At 39.3% G+C, this 19370-nt stretch overlaps 1 protein-coding gene across 1 annotated transcript in view; it reads left to right on the top strand.

Annotated features, from left to right (window-relative positions):
- Positions 1-19370, top strand: part of PLXNC1 (plexin C1) — a 72162-nt gene that overhangs the window by 10813 nt on the left and 41979 nt on the right. The window contains exons 2-9 of the mRNA XM_050898776.1: positions 1043-1165; positions 2550-2684; positions 4725-4825; positions 10470-10584; positions 11590-11734; positions 15132-15201; positions 16566-16641; positions 16762-16815. Of these exons, the coding sequence (XP_050754733.1) occupies positions 1043-1165; positions 2550-2684; positions 4725-4825; positions 10470-10584; positions 11590-11734; positions 15132-15201; positions 16566-16641; positions 16762-16815 (819 nt within the window). The remainder of the gene's footprint in view (positions 1-1042; positions 1166-2549; positions 2685-4724; positions 4826-10469; positions 10585-11589; positions 11735-15131; positions 15202-16565; positions 16642-16761; positions 16816-19370) is intronic.

Genomic DNA, 19370 nt, shown 5'->3' with positions numbered 1-19370 from the left:
CTGGAAAGCATTATACTAATAGAGGGGAAGGGGAGGTAGAGCTTGGCTGGAGTTGGACCCATTTGGAGAGCAGATGGGATCACACCTTTGGCAGCATCTGCCATGGAGATTGACTTAAAGCAATTACAGGATTGCAAAACTGAGGTACTGCTTGGTAGGGAGATATCCGGGCTTGTAGGGAATTTGGGGCGGAGACCATCTCTCACCTTATTCTCACACATCAGGGCTTCCTTTCAGCACTTGATCAGCTACAATCGGTGTTATTTGGTTTGTTTTTTCCTTCCACAAGATACAGGGATTTCCTGCATGATGTTTTCTTTCATGAGCTGCTTACTTACTGTTTGTCACTTAACTTCCTCCAGCTTGGACGGAGAATTGTAGGTAACGTGTTGATTGTAAAGTTCACACAGGTACATTTATGTTCTCCCTGACATGAACTTTATGCTGCTTTATCTCATTTTTATATTTATTTAATACGCAAGTCTCAACTTCCTTTAGTGTAAAGCAGGAAACCAGAAAGGGGAGGATGAAGCTCCGCATTTTCTGACACACACACAAAAAAAGCCTGTGTTTGAAGTGCCTCCTTTCTCCAGAGTATTTGCATGCCTTTAAAAGGGGTTGCTGAGTGTATCTGTAGCCTTCATGGTAGGTGCAGTCAGGTGATGGCAAAGCATGGCTTCATTAAGAAGAACTGGCAATTCAGAATGCCCAGGGCATTATGTCCCAAAAAAGAGAAATTCTGTTGCGAAGTAGCTTGCTGCTGTTAGGCCAAGTCTGTGTCCCACTGAGGTCAGTGATTTAGCTGCAGTAGGTGTAGTCTTTATCACAGATGTGACCGGTTACCATGTATAAAAAAGAAGTAGTTTAATGTTTCATGTGCCATTTCCAATTGCTCTGAAATTGTGTCAGAATTAAAATGTTACCCAAAGTATTGTCTAAAGTTGAGTTCTCTCAGAATCTTTCCAGGGATTCTTCTTTTTCTTAATGTTTTGCAGTATAGGTGAATAATTTTGTAATAGCTTTCTCTATATCTGATTTTCAGGAGGCACGATCAATCAAGAAATTACCTACCTTGATTCACTCTGGATTAGCGGCTGTGTATGGCACAGTTGTTTTGAATCAGATAGTTCTCTTTTTGGGAACAGATGATGGACAGTTACTGAAGGTAAGCTGAGTATGGCAGTTCTTGTCTCCATCAGCTGCTGCTGTGTTGAAGTGGGTAAATATTTCCTGGTTTAGGCACTGTATTATAAACAGATATAATCCCCTGAATCTCTATTTCTTTTTTGTTTGTTTGTGAAGTAACTGCTGTATTGTTACTTGGAGAGCAAGATAACTTTCAAAAGCAATTATGTACCCTACTTAAAATTCATGGAAACATTTCATTAAACTGCTAGTGCCCACAGTATCAATTTATGCACTGTGGAGTTCTCAGTTACTCTGTCTTTTGTTTCCTTCCTTGCTTTGATTTTCCAGTAGAAATATTAAATATTGTTACATATTGGAAACGTATTTATTTGTTAGCCTATCTGTGTGATGTGAATAGCTGTCTGTTAGAGAGAAAAGTCAAGATTCATTTTGCCTTAGCTTCTGAATAGTTGACCTACTCTAGCTTAAATCAATCACCTGCAAGTGAAAGTCATCTTATCTCATTATCAAACTTTTCAACCATCCAGTAAAATGTCTTTTATGCTTTAATTTTTTTCTGGGTTTTGCAAGAATGTGTATTTCCTGTGTACACTGCAAAGGGTGACTCTCATTTTTTGTTTTTGTTAAGCAGGCAGTTGGAGAGGAATATAGTAGAGAGCTTGAAAAGCTTTTGCCCATTTGATTTCACTGTGCTTTTGATAATGAAATATGAAATTTAAGTCTTCCGTGTCTCCTTAGCACAGTGGAGACTATGAACATATCTCCCTTGTTTAGTCGTGTTTATGGAAAACCTTGTATCGACTTTGGTGTGGTTATTAACTTGCAAAATAAAGTTTCTGTGGTCTCTGGTTCTCTTGAATTCTGTGCAAAAGGTGGTGGAAAACTGTAGAGTAGGGCAAGGTAAGAAAAAGAAGTACCACCTCAAATGTATACTCACAGAAGCCACAAAGAAACTTCTGTCCTGAAGACAGTTGTCAGTAACTTGCTTAGGTTCCTTTTTACATTATGGGTGTCTGGATGTTAATTTGTTTTCTGAAGGCTAATACTTTCTTCTCCATCCATAGGAGTACTTAACACATTATGACTTTGTGATACAGGCTTCTCTTCCACATTCAGTTTCTGCGTCAATCAGGAACATACTTGGTGGGAGGGATGTTTCATACACTAAACCAGTGCCAGGTTCAGTGCAAAATGTGTCTGGCATGGATTTTGTTGAAATTCTGTTCTGGTGGTCTTTTCCTGCATCTTTCTGCAGTGTGAGAGCCAGTGCGGTAGGTGAGTTGAATCAGGGCACAGTAAATCATCTCAGAAGCTCTGATGTAGCTAAAATTAGGCTTTTGTTTAAAATGCTGACTGATCAATAAAAGGACTTGTGAATAATTTAATTTCATGTGTTTTAGGCTATTCTTAATAAGGATATGGAATCTAATTGCCCAGAGGTTTTATACGAAATTAAGGAAGAAACCTCCATTTTCCCCAAACTTCGACTTGATCCAGTAGATAATAACTACATCTATCTGTCCTCTGCCAATAAGGTAAGCACAATATTAAATAAAATAATAAATTCAAGTAAATTACTGCTTTAAGGATTTCTGCCACTTTATAAGTGAAGCATCAGTTTGCGTCAGAGTTAGACCTTAAATATCCAAACTGCAGTTACCAACTTTACATCTAGTATCTGGTTATGTTGTCTAAGTTTGGGCTGCCCTTCTACAGAGCTCAGAAGAGCTTCCAGTGTCATGGTGCTGCCCACTGTTGCTATGATGCAGCAACACCCTTAATCCCATGCTTATTTTATGTCATTCTGTCAAGAGAGTGTTTGTTTCTCTTTTTCCTGAAGGCATCATGCAGAATCAAACTTGGAGGTAGCAAACAAAACTTGCAGACTCTTTGGAGACAGAGTTCCTCTGAATTAGCAATCCAGGTATTGGTAGGCCAGGGATTACTAGTCAATTATGGAGTTTCTAATAAGGAGAAATCTCTTAATTTGAGAGATGGGTTTGAAGTCTTAGTTCAGCTGAAATCAATGATAAAATTCTCATTGTCTTCAGCTAGGCATAGACTTTAAACAATAAAACCAAAACAAAAACGCAATCAGAAGTGATTAATGTGTATGCATAGTGAGGCCAAGATGTTCAGCAATCACTGGGAGCTACTGCATGTGAGCAAACGCATCAGAGCTGCATGTCAAGCAGAGAGCGGCTCCCAGGAGCCGGTGCAGTTGTTGCAGCACATCCTGCAGCAGGGCTACTGAGCATCAACTCAGCAAATTCCTTTGTCTTGCCAGCAGCGGGGAAGATGGCAGTGAAAACATAACAGCTGGCTGTCCATCTTAGCTGGACAGGAATTTACCCAGCACTTGAATACCTTCATTTACAATAAAATCACTTTTACAGCAGTGAACGTAGCATTTTAGCCTGCCATCTGAGAGAGTGGGTAAGTTGGTAGGAGAACTCCTGACTGATATAAACCATCTATCACAAATGCAGAAGGAATCAAAATTTCAGTCAAAAGTATATGTAGCTATTCAAAGTAAAGACTTGAATTTTCTTTAGCTTTGGTAAAAGGGCAAGTTGTTACAGAGGAACAACAGCTTTTAGGAATAAATGCCTCTCTCTGATCATCTCTGGAGCTTAAATAAGGCTTCTGTACTGTCTTTTTTAACTTGCTAGTAGTCTATGATGTTGGCTGGTTTATGAACTGATTATCTCACACACCTTCAGATAAATTGAATTTTACGAGATATGGCTGGAAAAAACAGTAAATACAGTTTTGCAGAAAGCCACGTATCCTTGTTTCTGTTCACAAAATGTAGGGGCTTTTAATTCTTGCAAATTTGTAAAAAAATTGTTTGAATTAGGAATATTTTTCTTACTAAGATTATTAATTAACATTGTTATTAATAACATAATTTGTATTTGTATTCAGTATTTGTAATCAGCTTTCTCTTTTTCTTTTTCCTTTCCTTTTCTGAAAATGGCTGGCTAGGATATTCGAGCTGAATGTACAAGTATAGCTACATACAATATAGACACAATTATCTACATTTACTTATTGAAATGGCATTTTCATGCATGCTAAGTAGTTGCATGTGTTTGTTCTAGTGTGCACATGCAGTAATCTGACATGGTGATGCAAACACAGATGCATTTTGTTTTGCGCATGCATTTTTGGATGCACCTTCATCAATCATTTAAAAATCTCAGTTCTGATGAGAGGAAAATGATGTTCTACTAAGCAGAGCATTTTTTATAAAATATACCTCCTTTCTATTGTTATCTATAATTCACTATGCTAATCAGTCTATCTTGCATTAATCTGTCCATGCTGGCCTTTGAGTAGTAGAACCAAATTGTCATTGTCAGAGGCGTTTCATCATCTGATGGCAAAATACAGCGTGTGTAAAATAGGCTGCATATTTCTATCCAAAGGTCTTCTGGCAGAGGGGAGTTCATAAGGAAACTTCCCCAAAGGGATTGTGCTTGGTTGCTGTCAGATTATTAATGGTAACCCTCAATTTCCCTGCTTATGGAGGCTATTTTAATTCAGTGTGTTATTGGATTCTTTGGTTTTAGGTGAGAAGAATACCAGTTGCAAATTGCAGTAGATATGTTTCCGAGCAAGAATGCTTATCTGCAAAGGATCCCTACTGTGGGTGGTGTTCTTTGAATCAAAGGTATTTTTTGGTATTTCAAACTTTCATATAAAAGCAATGCATTATTAGTCAGTGTACATTTTGACTGGCTTGGGGCTATTCAGCATCAAGATTGTATCTACTGAATTTTTATGGAATCAGTCATAGGCATAAATGTGAGACACTTTATTGTCATGTGAAAGGGAGCTCTGCACCTTTTAAAGACCATGTTAACCCTCAAATTTTTGAGATCTACCCATAAAATATATGTTGGGCTAAGAAGAAGAAATTGTTTTGTTTTTAGAACAGATGTTTTTGCTTTCCAGATTGATTGAGAGATAAAATTGTATACTTGTGCTTGAAGCATCTTAATAGCTGTGAGCATCTTGCATATGAGAACGGGGAAAGAGTGCTCAGTTGTCTTCAGTATTCACAGTTCCTTCCTTTGGAACCACTGCCTTTGGTTTAGGCCAGAGGAGAATTTCTTTCTAAACACTTCATCCTCACATTTGAGTCATTAGTTTTGCTGCTTTCTTTGAAGCAGGTTTGAAAGCTATTGTACGTCTTTGGCCTGGACTGGAGAAATCCCTGGGTCATCAAGCCTAGTCTTGGCAATTGCAAGCAACCACATTATGTAAACCTACTCATAAACTAATCAAGGACCATCCTAAATTTAGATAGGCTTTTTGTCCTCCCTGCGCTGGTTGTGTGGCTGAGAGTCTCATTTTTCTGCTGGTTAAAATCTGTCTGCTCATTTTCATCATGTGTGTGTTCATGGACAGGTTATACTCATTTGTTCTGGTGTTCACATCGCCTTGGCTTAAGTAGGTTTTCCCCCCTCCCTCACACTTGTCTCCTCAATGTTTTTGTGAAAGCAGTCTCTTTTTTCACTTTCATTTTGGTGTGCTAAAACAGCTAACTTCACTAAGATCCTCTCACATAAGGCACTCCTTTCTTATCTCCACTCCAGTAGCCTTTCTGTGAAGTTTATGCATCCTTTAAAAATAAGGATGGCCAGGACAGTCACAGTATTCCAAAAGAGATTTCAGCTGTGCCTTGCTCAATGGTGTTCAATCATTCTGTCCAGGAAGCACCTTACTTACTGTGTCCTGGGATCACAAATGTCTTTTTCATGACAGCATCACATTGATGGGCCACAATCATCCATGATCAAATAATGCCCCCAGGTCCTTCTCTTTCTTTGTTTTCTTTCCAACTGATGAGTTTCCAGTCTATAACACATATGGGTTGTGAGATTTTTATTGCTCTAGGTACATGTTCTTGTACTTTGTGCTTTGAAATCTCATCCCATTTCAAGGTTATCCAAGTTATCCTGTGTGATATTCTCATCTTCCTCTGCATGGTAGTGTTCCCAACTTCGTATCATCATCAGATGTCAACAGTGTAAACCTCCTTTTATGCCAGTTTATCAGTGATTAAAACATTAAACAAAAGTGGTTATAAGATTGATTTTTGAGGGATTCCACTAGTAGTCTTCTTTTAGAAGGTTAATACTACCCATTTTGGTTTGTTTCAATGTTAACGTGATTTTGCTGAAGACTTGCTACTTTGTGTTTGCAAAGGTAGTTATTAGAAGAGAGTAGGTGTTTATTCTGTAATGTGTTTTCTTCAAACTCTCTTTTGCTACCTTGTTAGAAACTGTATATGTTACAGTGCTAAGCTTTTCAGGCTTTTAGTTACCTTATAAAGAGTTTGCGAATAACAGTTATTAGTCAGTAAATCCCCTGTTTATGAGGGGAATCACCAAAAGTTTCCGTCTGGTTGAAACAGAAACAATTTACTCTTTTGGAGAAAAAAAGAATTACTATAATACGCATCCTGTTCAACACCCACATAATTTTTCACTGTTAAGCACTTAGCATCATTAAATATTTGGTTTTGTGAAGTGAGAGCTCTGAGTGAAGCTTTAGAAAAAGAGGAAGACATGTTTTTAGCCAGTATTTTAATCAAAGTCCATACGTGTCTACTAAAGCAATATATTCCATAATTTGAGATCGATGGTATGTCTTATACTCTTACTGGGAAATAAATTTTATATTAAATATGCATTCCATTTTTTAAATAAAACTTACCAGCAGTGCTTCATTTTAGATACGGTGTGAACTCAAATCCAGAATTTTGATGAAAAAATCTGATAAGAACAGTGTGATAACTAAAGTAAAATATAATATTAACAATAATAATAGTGAAATATAATAATAATAATAATAATAATAGTAATGAAAAGGAATATAACAAAAAAAAAGGGGGGGGAGGGGAGGAAAAAAAGCCAGTGATGCACAATGCAATTGCTCACCACCCGCTGACCGATGCCAGAGCCGTGATCCGCCCCTCCTGGCCCACTCCCCCTTGTTTATATGCTGGGCATGACGTTCCATGGTATGGAATACCCCTTTGGCTAGTTCGGGTCAGCTACCTCGGCTATGCTCCCTCCCAGCTTCTTGCACACCTGCTTGCTGGCAGAGTCCTTGACTTAAGATAAGTGCTACTTAGCAACAACTAAAACGTCAGTGTGTTATCAACAGTATTCTCACACTAAATCCAAAACACAGCACTGTACCAGCTACTAAGAGGAGAGTTAACCCTATCCCAGCCGAAACCAGGACAACGTCTTATTGCAAGTGAAAACAAAATGAAACAAAATGTTTCTACTGTTCCTATTTCTACTCTTTCTTCCATAGGGACAAATATATAAATTCTCCTTTTCACTTACAATCATTCAAAACAATTAGTCATAGCATTGTGTGATTTCTCTTAATGTTTGTAGATTTTCTACAGATGAATCAGATTTACCTGAAGTATGCTGAAATTATTCCAATACAAGGCACTGATGTTTTACATGTATTTTCCATACGGAAATAACACAATACGTCTTAGTTATCTGACATGACCAGACTTACTTTTGAATTTGGTCAGTGTGTGTGACATCTGTGGACTTCACGCAGGGGCTGGTACCTTGGAAAAGGAAGCCCAAACTTTCTCTGAAACCACGTTCTCATTCCATGAGGAAATTAGTATGCTTTAGCAAGGCAGAGAGGGCAAACTCAGTAGGATCTGTAGTTAATACGAGATTAGTGAAGCAGAGACTTGAGTAAATATGAATGAACCGGTATGCATAGGTATTGTGTTATCTTAATGAAATAAGAGGAACTCGATTCCAATTGTGAAGAGGAATCTTTAGTAGTATAAAGAGCTAGCTTGCTGTGAAAGATTAAAAAAAATCTTGACTCTGCTTTTCTCTGTACACATATCTATGCATGTCTGAAATCTCATCGTAGGGTTTCATACGTTATACCTTCATACTTGTATAGGGTCCAGTCCAGTCCACCTTTCCAAGAAAGCTAGACTTAGTAGTTGTCTGAATCTGTTTGTTAATTTTCAGAACCATGTGATTCACAAGTAATATTTATCTGTTACATTCATTCCAATGTGCTTGCAAATAATATCAGTTGTCTAAAAGTAGGGATATAACAAAATAATCTCATCTTTAGGAATTCATGCTACTCTTGGCCTGTGCAGGGCAATTGTAAGAATTTATGCTGAGGGGCATCAGATGCTTTACTGCCCCCTTTGCGACTGCTTCCTACGAAATGACCGTTCTCCATAGCACATTGTTTGAGTGTTAAAGGTCAGCTTTTAGAGCAACAAAAGACACATTGTTCCTGGCATGAAGACAAGCATGACCCTAGGTCCTGGGTGACATTACTTTTTTTGCCATTAAACTCTTAGATTCTTCATTGTAGATGAGGGAAACAAGTTCACTGCTTGTGTTCCTCAGGCAGTCTAAGAAGGCAAATAACTTTGTCCTAGGACGGTTTTAAATATTCAGCTTTATAAACAGTTTTCTTTTTTCATATTTTAATATTAGTGTCATTGAAATGCATACACTTATTTAGTGCCAAGTATTGCAAGTGTGTTGCCTTGCATCTTTAACATTATGTTCCTCAGCCTGTCAGAAACTACAGGATGTCTCTCTCCCGTGCGTCATTGCCAGTGAGAGTTACCTACCCGTACATACCCGAGCATCTGCTTTATGCACATCTGTGGATATCCCATCCTCTGTGGTTCTAAAACTGTGGTGCTAATGGACCTTCGTGATCTCAGTAGGGTGAAGAGAGATATGAGACTGAAATTTGTCCTAGTTCAGACAGTTTGAAATATGTCAGGCATAGTCCCAATTTCTTACAGTATAGTTATGATCTGAATGTATTCAGATGCAAAGCCCCACCAGGTTCTTGTGCAGCAGGAACTCAGTTTCCTGAGTTAGACCACAAAGGAAATGACCTTGTGCTTAACTGCATTCCAGTTGCCAACGTCTTGATCTACAGAGAAGATGGCTTTATGGTTTCTATGGTTTGTGGGGTTATTTTGGGCATTTTGGAAAGCGGTGGATATTTTTCTTGAAAGTAATTCTTGTGTTATTCCTTCTGGAGAGAAAACACATTGTTTGTGAAATACGTTTATACGGTGAGGTCCTCATGAAAAAGGCGTGTGCTTTGCAAGTATGTACTCATTTCTAGTTTTTAGTGAAGGAATAGTTCATTAAGGCACATGTCACTGATCACATGATTGAAGCGATACAAGCTTCGTCATTTGGTAGAAAAGTAGTATTATTGAAACAATATTAAGTGTTACATTTATTGATAAATATTAAATCTTAAAATATTAAGATACATGCAGTTAGCATTTACTTGTCTTTAATTGCTAGCTATATGAAATTACTTGGAGTTAATACATGGATTGTTCATTAACTGTTCACAGCAGACAGTATTTTAAGGATTCACCTTTCAGACTCAGTTATTGTCCATCTAATTTGTATGCCTATGTTCTCTTTTTCTTATCACGTTTTTAACATGTGTGATCTTTGTAGTACTTGTATATCCCACTGTTTCCTCATTCTTCCTTAATTTTCTGTTGTGTAGTTTCTATTTCGTAAAATTTGGCATCTATAACATTTGTATTTACTTTGTGCCATCCTACTTCTGAAATAGATTTTTATTCTTGAAGACAGAGAAATCTATTTTGAACTACCTTTTCAAACCTGGTGTTTTTAGCCAAGTGTACTGACATAAAAGGGAAAGATTACCATTCACAGTGGACAGCAGAGGAGATTAGGAAGGAGGATGCATGTCATCAACTATACACATTTGTAGCATAGCTCTACATCTGAGCTTCACCCCCATCTCCTCTTATACTCTTTGGAGAGGACGAGCAGCTTCTGTAGTGTGATTAATTTCATTTTTGTATGAATGTCTAAAATGGGTTAGGTGAATTGCACCCTGAAGGAGCATATTTCTCCCTATTGAGTGTAGAGGGAACTGGGGGGGTCAGATCTAGAGCTGTACAATGGAGCAGTCAAGTTGGAGGTGATGAATTCCATCCCAGGCTACCAAGTCCACTGTTACTGACCAAGCATCTAATATTTGCTTGAGTCCCATTGACTTAATCAGGACCCTAGAGCATACATCAATGCATTGTAATTTATTTTGATAAGCAGAAGATTTTACTGATTGTTTTCCTGAAGCTTTTTGCAGTTATAACCATATTCCTGTAAAAAATCAATAGTGTTCCTGTAAAAAATCGATAACATTAAATAAGTTGAAGTACAGTGTCTGAAGTCAAAGCCGCAATAAGGAGGCTAGTATAATTTTATGTATACTTTTAGGTGCACATTAAAAGAAAATTGTACACGTTCAAACAGCATAAAGGGTTGGTATAACATTTCACATGCACCTGATAAAGATCTGAAAATCCTGCTAAGTTTCCCTGCCAAAAATCAGGTATGTACACCCAGTTTTATGCGTGTTTGTTTATTGTGACTTAAAATGTGTCATTTTGTCACTTATTGCAGCTTCCCTTCTTTTGTCACCATGTTGCATATATTAGTCCCTCTTATCTCAACAATTGGCAAATGTATTGGAAATCCCAGTAAGTTGAATGTGTCGATCAGATAGACATTCTCTTCCTCTCCTATAAAAAGTATCCTGAAGCTATACTTCGTGATGTTGAGTCAAAAATTCACTATGCTGACAAAGGCAACGTTTCCATTATATCACTTTATCAGCTATTTTAGTATTTCCAGTGACTATATATCAAGTGCATTATGTAAGTTCTGAGCTTTGTAACAAGTTGCAAAACATTCACTGGGACACATATGCTAACACAAGTGCGTCTTTAAGTGTTTGATATTAGTATTTACTCAGTATCTGTTCACAGCACACACAGCCTTGAGTATTTGATTATCAAGTATTGTGACTGGCCACTTAATCTGCATGCTATTGTTTCTGGTTTCCTGATTGAATGCACTAATGTGATCATATTTGTAAAGCGCTCTCAGCCAGAAACAAAGGATAATTCATTACAAGACAAATTCTGTTTCATAATTAAGTGCACTTTGGTTATGGATGCAAACGTTGTCTCTCTGCGAGGATTTACACATTCTTGCTCAAATATTTTTAAGGGACTATAACAGCATATAACACTGTTATAGCAAAATTCTTGTTTTAAAATCCAAAATTATTCCAGATTGCTCCCCTAACATACCTTACAGATCCATTTAATTTCTGGAAGTAAGCAATGGTGTTCCTTTCAGGACTCTTTCTGTATTGCTTCTTCAGTTGGGAGAGGCCCTCTCCTTTGAGAGGCTACCTAGTGAATTGTCTGCTTCCTCCACAAAAATTTTCATTTTGTACATTTCATAGTTTGTAGTTTTCTGTAAAGACAAGGTGACGACTTAACAAGTATTACAAGAAATCTGTTGTATTCTTGTTTTTATTGTTTTATAGGTTGCTGTGGCTGCAAGCATAAGCAAAATCCTTACTTCCTGTATGATAAAAATTGTAACACCTGTTGAAGTATTTTATGAAAATGTAGTGCTGAAAAACTCATCCTGTTTCTGCAATCTAGCCACTCTGGTGATAACTGATAATGGTATGTTTTACTATTACATGTATTTGATGCTTATTCACTGTCCTTTATTACTGAGGAGAACTGAGCATAAATACAGGCCTAATGAGTATAAGAGTAGGTAATCCTTTTTATTAAATGTCATTGAAAAAAAATGTTCATGTTCTGTCAAGTGATTTGAGTATACTCACACTATTCTTGATAGTTAAAGATTTGTTAATATGGAATTCTTTCTAGAAGTAAAAAACCAGGTTAACCTATGGGTAGAAGCAGCTTCTTCAGTTCAGCCTATAGCAGAGCAGTGTTTTAGCATTAGGAGTATATTTACATGGTGCCATTAATCACTGTCTAAGGAAACTTAAGATAGCTGCAATGACAATCAAGCTGGCTGGAGCTATGGAAGCAGTGTTGGTCCAGTGCTCTGCCTTTACAAATGAACCCATCTTGACCCTTCTCTCATCTGCAAAGAGAATTTGTTTTTGCAAGAAACTGTACTAGCATAAATAGGAGGATAATCTGACTATGCATGTCTGTACAATAAATAATCTTAACATTCAATTAACTGTTTCAACCTAACTTAGACACTTGTAAGAAAGTGATTGTCCCATGTAGAGGATTAGCAGAAAAATACATGGTTCAGGGGCAGTTTGGCTGGTACATCTTTTTTACTTGATTTCATCCATCTTTCTGAATTACTGGTTGAATCATTTTGCAATAATTCTTATACTACTTTGTTCACCAGTAGTTCTCAGAATTAGAGGTCTGAACCATTTGTATTGGATGCCTGATGCATGTGATCTGTTTTGTGCATCTTATGGGCAACTACAAGTTTTAGAATGAGGTGGTAAATTACTGAATGTCTAGACTTTTGAGCTGTTCTCTAGGCTTTGGTCTCAAAGATCAGATGATAATTCTTCAGAGTAGTCTTATTTGACTAATAGGAGGAAAACGTCCCCCTTGCATTGCTTCAAGGGTCTGTATAGAAGCACAAAGCTTTTTTAATACAGGTTGACCTTGTACCTTTTTGAAGTTGCTTGTGTTAGAATACAAAAGAGAGTTTAATCTAAACTGAGGGACAAAGATAGCAAGCTCAAGGATACCATGTGCTCTTAAGTGGCTTGAAGAGGAAACAGAAAATTCAGATAAATGCCTCCCTTTATCTTTTCCTACACAATATAGCCCAAAAGACATGTAATACTCTGCGTGAATCTGATTCTCTTTGTGTAGAAAGAGGAATGAAATGTTAACCAGAACTTACAATGACCTGTTGTTCTGAAGAGCTCAGTGCTGCAAAGAGCTCACTCTCTCAGGGACCCTTGCCCCTGAAGGAGGTTCCTTGGAATATTGGGATCTCTGGAGCTCATCCTATGGCCTTTGTATGGGAAAAGCTCTTCTGGCATCATACAACTGTTTGTCAAGTTCCTGTCCAACATTGATTTGGGAATCGAGAAGAGACGACTTTGTCACTAGCACGTGACAGCTGGGGTGATAACCATGAGTATTGTGGTCTATTAAGCTGTCTTTAGTAAATACTGTTAGTGGATTTTTAAGAGGGACAAATGCATTAGAGAAGAAAAAAATGTCCTTTATTGACTCAGTTCCAAAAGCCATGGTTTCTTATAATTATGGAGTACATTGTTTTGGTTCTCTGTCTTCTCGGACTAAGGCTTTCTCTTACTCCATTAAGTATAGTGTTACGGAAGCCAGCTCGCCTTGTCTGTGCTTTGTGCCAAAGATGAGCCCTTTGACAGTGTTAACCAGAAGGCTGTGAGCTTGGCTTGTGCCCGCCAGTATTAGTGCCACTCACATGATCCTACGAGCTGAAATATATTAGTGGATAATGCAAGTGTGGAAGTTATGTTGACATTTATGGTACCTCGTGTAAAGAGACCTCAGTCTCACAAGAAGATGCACTTGCAAAACTCCTTCAGGTATCATTTCTGGAAAAAAACATTTTGAAAATACCTGCTACTCAGTGCAGTCTGGTGCATTTTGAAAGGTCAGCCCAGGCTACACAGAAGATAATAGGTTCCATTAATTTCAACACAGACAAAATCAGGAAACCATATTTGACAGTGTTGTTTTTAAAGTATTTATACAAACTTAAAAGAGAAGACAAGCTCTGCCAGAAGCAGATAAATTCCTTACTTTTACGTACTACTCCTAGTAAAATACTATTTTTCAGTAGCTCATGGCTTGAGACCCTTCTCATATAATGACCTAGGCAAGTGATTTAGGCAATTTTGTGCCCAACATGTTAGATTTCTGCAGATACGTAGATTTCTGGAGATGCAAATAGATGCTTGGTGAAGGATTTCAGAATGTCTGTGTGTGCTCATCCACATCTTCAAGCATTAAAACACCTTTAAAAATCAGGCTCTTTGCTATCCGTTTAGTAAGGTATTTAAGCACATGAACAGTTCCAAGGGCTGTTTCTAACAAGCAGTGCAGGTGACCTTTGCAGTGAGCACCCAAGTGCCATGCTGAGTGTGGAGCTAGGAGATACTTCTGATTTAACAATGTAGATGTAGCCAAAGCTGGTTTTCATCTGAACAAGCTAGCCTGTGATAAAGACAAAGCTTTCTCTACCTTTGCAAGGTAGGTATGCTTTAAATCTGCGTAACTTTCCCAGATTAGAAAGCTATCTACTTCCTAGCATAGAGAAGCCAGAAAAGGCTGCACACGTGGGTTTCATTTGATCTCAGACAGTCATTCATTTCACAGACGTACACATCTGCAGGCACACAGATGAAAGGGACCATGGCTTAAGTGGTATATATCTAACTCTACTTTTCGATGTGGTATTCTGCTCATGGGAGAAGATACTCTTTCATTCCACAGCTGCCAGTGAATTGTCGTTATAGTAATTGCTAGCTGAAATAATGGCAAATTGACTCATGCAATCATAAAAGATTTAAATAGGATGAAAATTGCTACTGCATAGATTACAAAAGAAGACTCTGAAACCAAGTCTCTGAGACAGAAAGAGAGAAAAGTACGATATGTTGGGGTCTCTCGCATTAGAACAATCTGTTGTGTTAGAAGGCTTGAATTCAGGGTCGGGCTGTGCCACAGTATACCACTGTGTACTCTTTGGGAGATGATTTTATATCCCTGCTCCATGGTAGCATTTCCTTACCTGTATCCTGACAATAACATTACTTTTGTATGTATGTCATGCAGTGGTGGCATCAAACTTAATTAATGAGTGTGTATAAAGTCTTGGAATAACTCAGCTGAAGGCTGCTATGGAAGGACAAAATCTAGTTATTTTTATCAGTCAAAAGTGTGAGTGAATGTATGAGAGAAGGTGCATACCATGTAGAGAACAGCTGAAGGCACATGAGCTTTCAACTCAATTATTTTTTTACAGTTATTTCTTGTAATATCCAGCATATGTCTAACAGTCACATTTTTCCAGATTGTCTAGTTCTCGAAGCATTGCTGTCCTCAAGCTCTTGGAATATCTCACAAGCATTTCAGTTGAAAAAGTAAGAAGAGCCTGGTTCCTGTTGAAGTTCATTGAGGGGTTTATATGTGTGTGTGGGGAGGGGGGCTGAAGTATGATCATTCTTTTTTTTTGTATTTATTAAGGAAATACATTTTGCTAAATATAGTCAAATCCCTTTTCTTGGCCCATTTCCTCCTTCTCCTCTTTTTTTATTGTCCTTAGAAAGCTACTTCTTCCGATGACTCTTTTATTTAACGGCACCCTGGCAGCTAGCTGTAGGAGAGTCATTACAATGACTGAATTTATGACAAGTGCCTGAAGACATAATAAAGGATGTCACAATGACATTAAAATCCTTTTTGTCCTTGTGAAAAAGGTGGGCCCCTGGTACTCAGGATGAGACCTAGATCAGAGGAGTCAAGAGATTCTGTAAAAGTCACTTTATGGAGCTGTTTTTTAATAGAGCGAGATGCAATTTAAATAAGGTCCATGAGTAACATGAATACAATTAAACCAGAAAGTAGCATGTAATCTGCTAATAGGAATAATGAATACCTATTGTTCTGTACACATTGTTTTTCAGAGTCACACTCTTGGTTGAGAGCTCGCAGTAGAAAGCATTTGTGCCCAGTACGTGGCCTAACCCTTTATATGTGGTTGTTAAAACTTAGAAAGATCTGGCTAACATATGCTGTAGGTAACTACAGTGTTCCCATTCAGAACGCTCCTCCCCTATAGAAAGAGGCTAATTCATAGGCACCTGGGATGAAATTGAACTGCTTTTTGGGAAGTGGCACATCACTTCCCCGTCCCTGGAGCAACACAGGGAAGGAGCTGTCTTTCTCTAAATCAGAGTGTTTCTCAGCATGCGTGGAGAGGGCCTGTGCTGCTCTTGGCTCTCCTCCATGCTGATAGACGCATTGCAAAGCAAGATAGGGACAAACAAGTCTCCAACAGGCATATTTTTTGGTAGGGGAGGCAATAGCAAACCAGCAATACTTGCTAGCACTACACACAGAGAACAGAAGTTCAGGCAAGCTGTGAAAGAATCAGTGATAGTTTTCTGCCCTTTTCTGGTTAAAAAATACTATCTGGCCACTTATGTGCTGGAGAAAACCACAGCAAAATGAAACCCAAACTGTTCCATCTGCTTCATGCTTTTTGGAAATTTATGACTCTCAGCACAGATTGTATTTCATACTAAATTTGTCCTCAGAATAAGCACAACAGAACAATAGGCTTGGAGGGTAAACGCAGGTTATGTGTTTTACACATTTCATTACATGTTTGCCAGGTTGTTCTCTTGGGCTTGTGCTTTTTTCTGTCACTTGAAATTTCACATTCATGGCTGAATCTAGATTGAGCTCCTGTGTCTTACAAAAACTCTGTTTTCTGTGTTACCAGCTGCTCCCGATGTATACACAAGGGTGAGTGTGCCAGCTGTAAATGGACGCATGTCTCTCCTGCCACCACCTGCCAGGTGAAGTTCGCTGGGGAGGACTGGAATCCCCTGTGACGCCTTTTCCTTGTATTTTTTACATCTGAGCAGCAATCTGTCTCTTCCTTGTCCTGACATGGAGAAATGCTGATTTTTTTTCAGGATAGTTGTAATGCAACTGCTTCCAAGGGGATCATCGCTGCGCAGAAAACAGAGGTTAGTTAGCATTTTAAGATTGGCATTATTGAGGTTTTGTGGGTTGGGGGAGAAATTTATTTAAAATGAGAGGACTTTGCAGGAAGAATAAAGATATGGATGAGGAGGCAGTCAGTTGGTTACATAGAAACGTAATGCAGAACTTGGATTGATACTATTTTTTCTTAGTGCTTTGTTGGTGCTTAAAGGTACCAACAAAGATTTGCGTTTCAGATCCAGGCATTGAGACAGTGAACACTGCAATAGTCATGTGCCTCCATCTAGATGCAGTATTTACAATATTGCTTTAAATGCCAAAGTCCCTGTATGCTGTATTTAGGCACTCCACAGGAGCCAGCGTGCTGAGGGCTGGAACATGTAAGCTGACCACCAACAAAAAAACCCAAAGGAGGACATATCAGACTTAATCTCTTACCTAGACTTAAATGCATGTTTGAGTTTTGTCACAGACAACTCTGTGAAACTAGGTTTCAGAGTCTCCAACTTCTTCCTCGTTTTATGCAGCAAGATCACAACTTCTCCTGAAACATAGCTGCCAAGGGAGCAGAAGGAAGGGGAGGATGTGCCACCCAGTTTCTGCATAACAGACAAGTGGCTAGGGGATGCATCCAGGAACTGACATCCCTGGGTGTTAGTAAATCCGCGGTTCACACTTCCAGAAAAATTTTCCTTACTTCCAGGCTGTAGACAAAACTGGAGATGGAGCTACTCTCCATCCATCCTGCTCAAGCTGGATCACTGGAAATGAAGGAATGTTGCTGGTGCCAAAGTACCTTCTGAATCTGGTTGTTGAGTTCTCTATTGAAATCATATAGACTGTATGTGAGCATACAGTCTATACGATTTGCCTCGTAGGCTAGCCCTCTAACCACGAGGTTATCCCTTCATTCTTTATGGTGCCAAAATGGTTTTATTTTCTCATAAAACTGAGCAATCCTGTCATCAGTGGTTGCTTATGACATGCAGGTGTTAGGAAAGAAATGAGTAGTGAAGAGAAATTTGACTGATGAGTAAGTACATAGAGATTTGCTGCCTACACTTCTTAGTTTCTGCTTTTCTGTGAGTGATAGCACGGTTGTTATAAATAGTGACTGTGTTCTTATCTCTAAATGTTTCATTAGAACTACCCAAACTTTTACCTGTGAAGACAGGAATTGCCTCTTAAATTCAGCTGTTCAGCTGAGGTTTCTTAAACAAAATCACAAAATCCGTTTTGTTTTTGACAGAGACGAGTGAGATTGTAATACTTGTGCTTCTGAGCATTAATATTCTGGATTTGGTCTGCATATAAAGCATTATGGCTGGTGAAAGAACAGAGGAGATTCTTCTTTGCTCTGCTTCCAAGTGCATTAATTTGACATTGGTAAATAGTTGGAATTGCCTGGGAGATGGCTTTCTTCCACACGCCTTATCTTGGAAAGACAGTGATGGACAAGGCAGTGAAAGCACTAGAGGCAGTCCAAAGGCAGATGTTTATTTAGAAGTGATTGATCCATTCAGAGGGCTTGAAATTGCATTTGAAATCCTGCTCTCCTTTGACTGCTGGTGCTTTAAGGAGAACATACTGGAGAGCTGAGAAACAGGATTTGTGTTTTCCCACAACCCCAGCCGAGCATTTAGATTAATACACTTTTTTTCCAGTGGCAGCCCCAGCCCTCCTCCTGACTCCAGCTGCTGGTTTCCATGCACGCACCTTCCCCCCTCCCTGCGCCAGAGCAGCAGTTGGAGTGGTTGCATGAGTACGCTTGGCTGGGGAACTGATTTGGCTGGAAATAACTGTTGTCTTTCGGCAGGTTATTTTTCATCTGGGCCAGTTCCCCGATCCAGTTCTTCGCGTGGCCTCGGGGCCCCGTGCTAGCACTGCAGGAGGGACTGTGCTGGAGCGAGGACAAGATCCCCGGGGCTGGCAGAGGCTGCTTAACACCTGGGCCGCTGCCAGATATCTCACTGTGACCTGCAGCCATGCTAACCGTACCTCTGAGGATGTGGCTGCCACCGTTTACGCAGCCCCAGGGAAGCATTAGGCTGTCCAGGGGACTGGGTGGTGGGGCGGGGGCTGCAACTCAGAAATGTGAAGCTCTATTGAAGTTGACAGGGCTGTGCTGATTTACATTACCTGAGGACCTGGCGCACGCTTTCTCTATGTCTCTCTGCGTGTTTATGCTGCTTTCATCGCATGCCTGACAACTAGTGATTTTTATAAATATCCTTCTGCCTCTCTGCTGTCTCCCTTCCCTCTTGCTGCTGGGCATCTCTGCCTCTGTCACACAGCGATTGGAAGGTCAGTGGCTCTCTGGCGCTGGGGAAACAAGCACCACAGACCCCAGTGAGGATGCTTGGTTCCTCTCACATTCAGTGAGGAAATTCACAGTTTCTTTGCTGCTGAGGAAAGTGTCGTAGACCACGGCCATCAAGCTGGGAAGCGGGCTCTTGAGTAGCCGAGGCCAGCTTGCCTCAGTGCTGCGAGTGACTGTGCTGATGCCATGAGTCCGAGGCAGGACGCGGTGAGGGAATCCGTGTCCTGTAGCTGCAGGGGAGGCGTGATTTCAGGGGGG

The sequence above is a fragment of the Gymnogyps californianus genome, chromosome 1 (assembly GCF_018139145.2).
Source record: "Gymnogyps californianus isolate 813 chromosome 1, ASM1813914v2, whole genome shotgun sequence".
Taxonomy (NCBI): Eukaryota; Metazoa; Chordata; class Aves; order Accipitriformes; family Cathartidae; genus Gymnogyps; species Gymnogyps californianus.
Note: the sequence above shows the minus strand (reverse complement) of the source record. Positions and strands in the feature narration are given on the sequence as shown.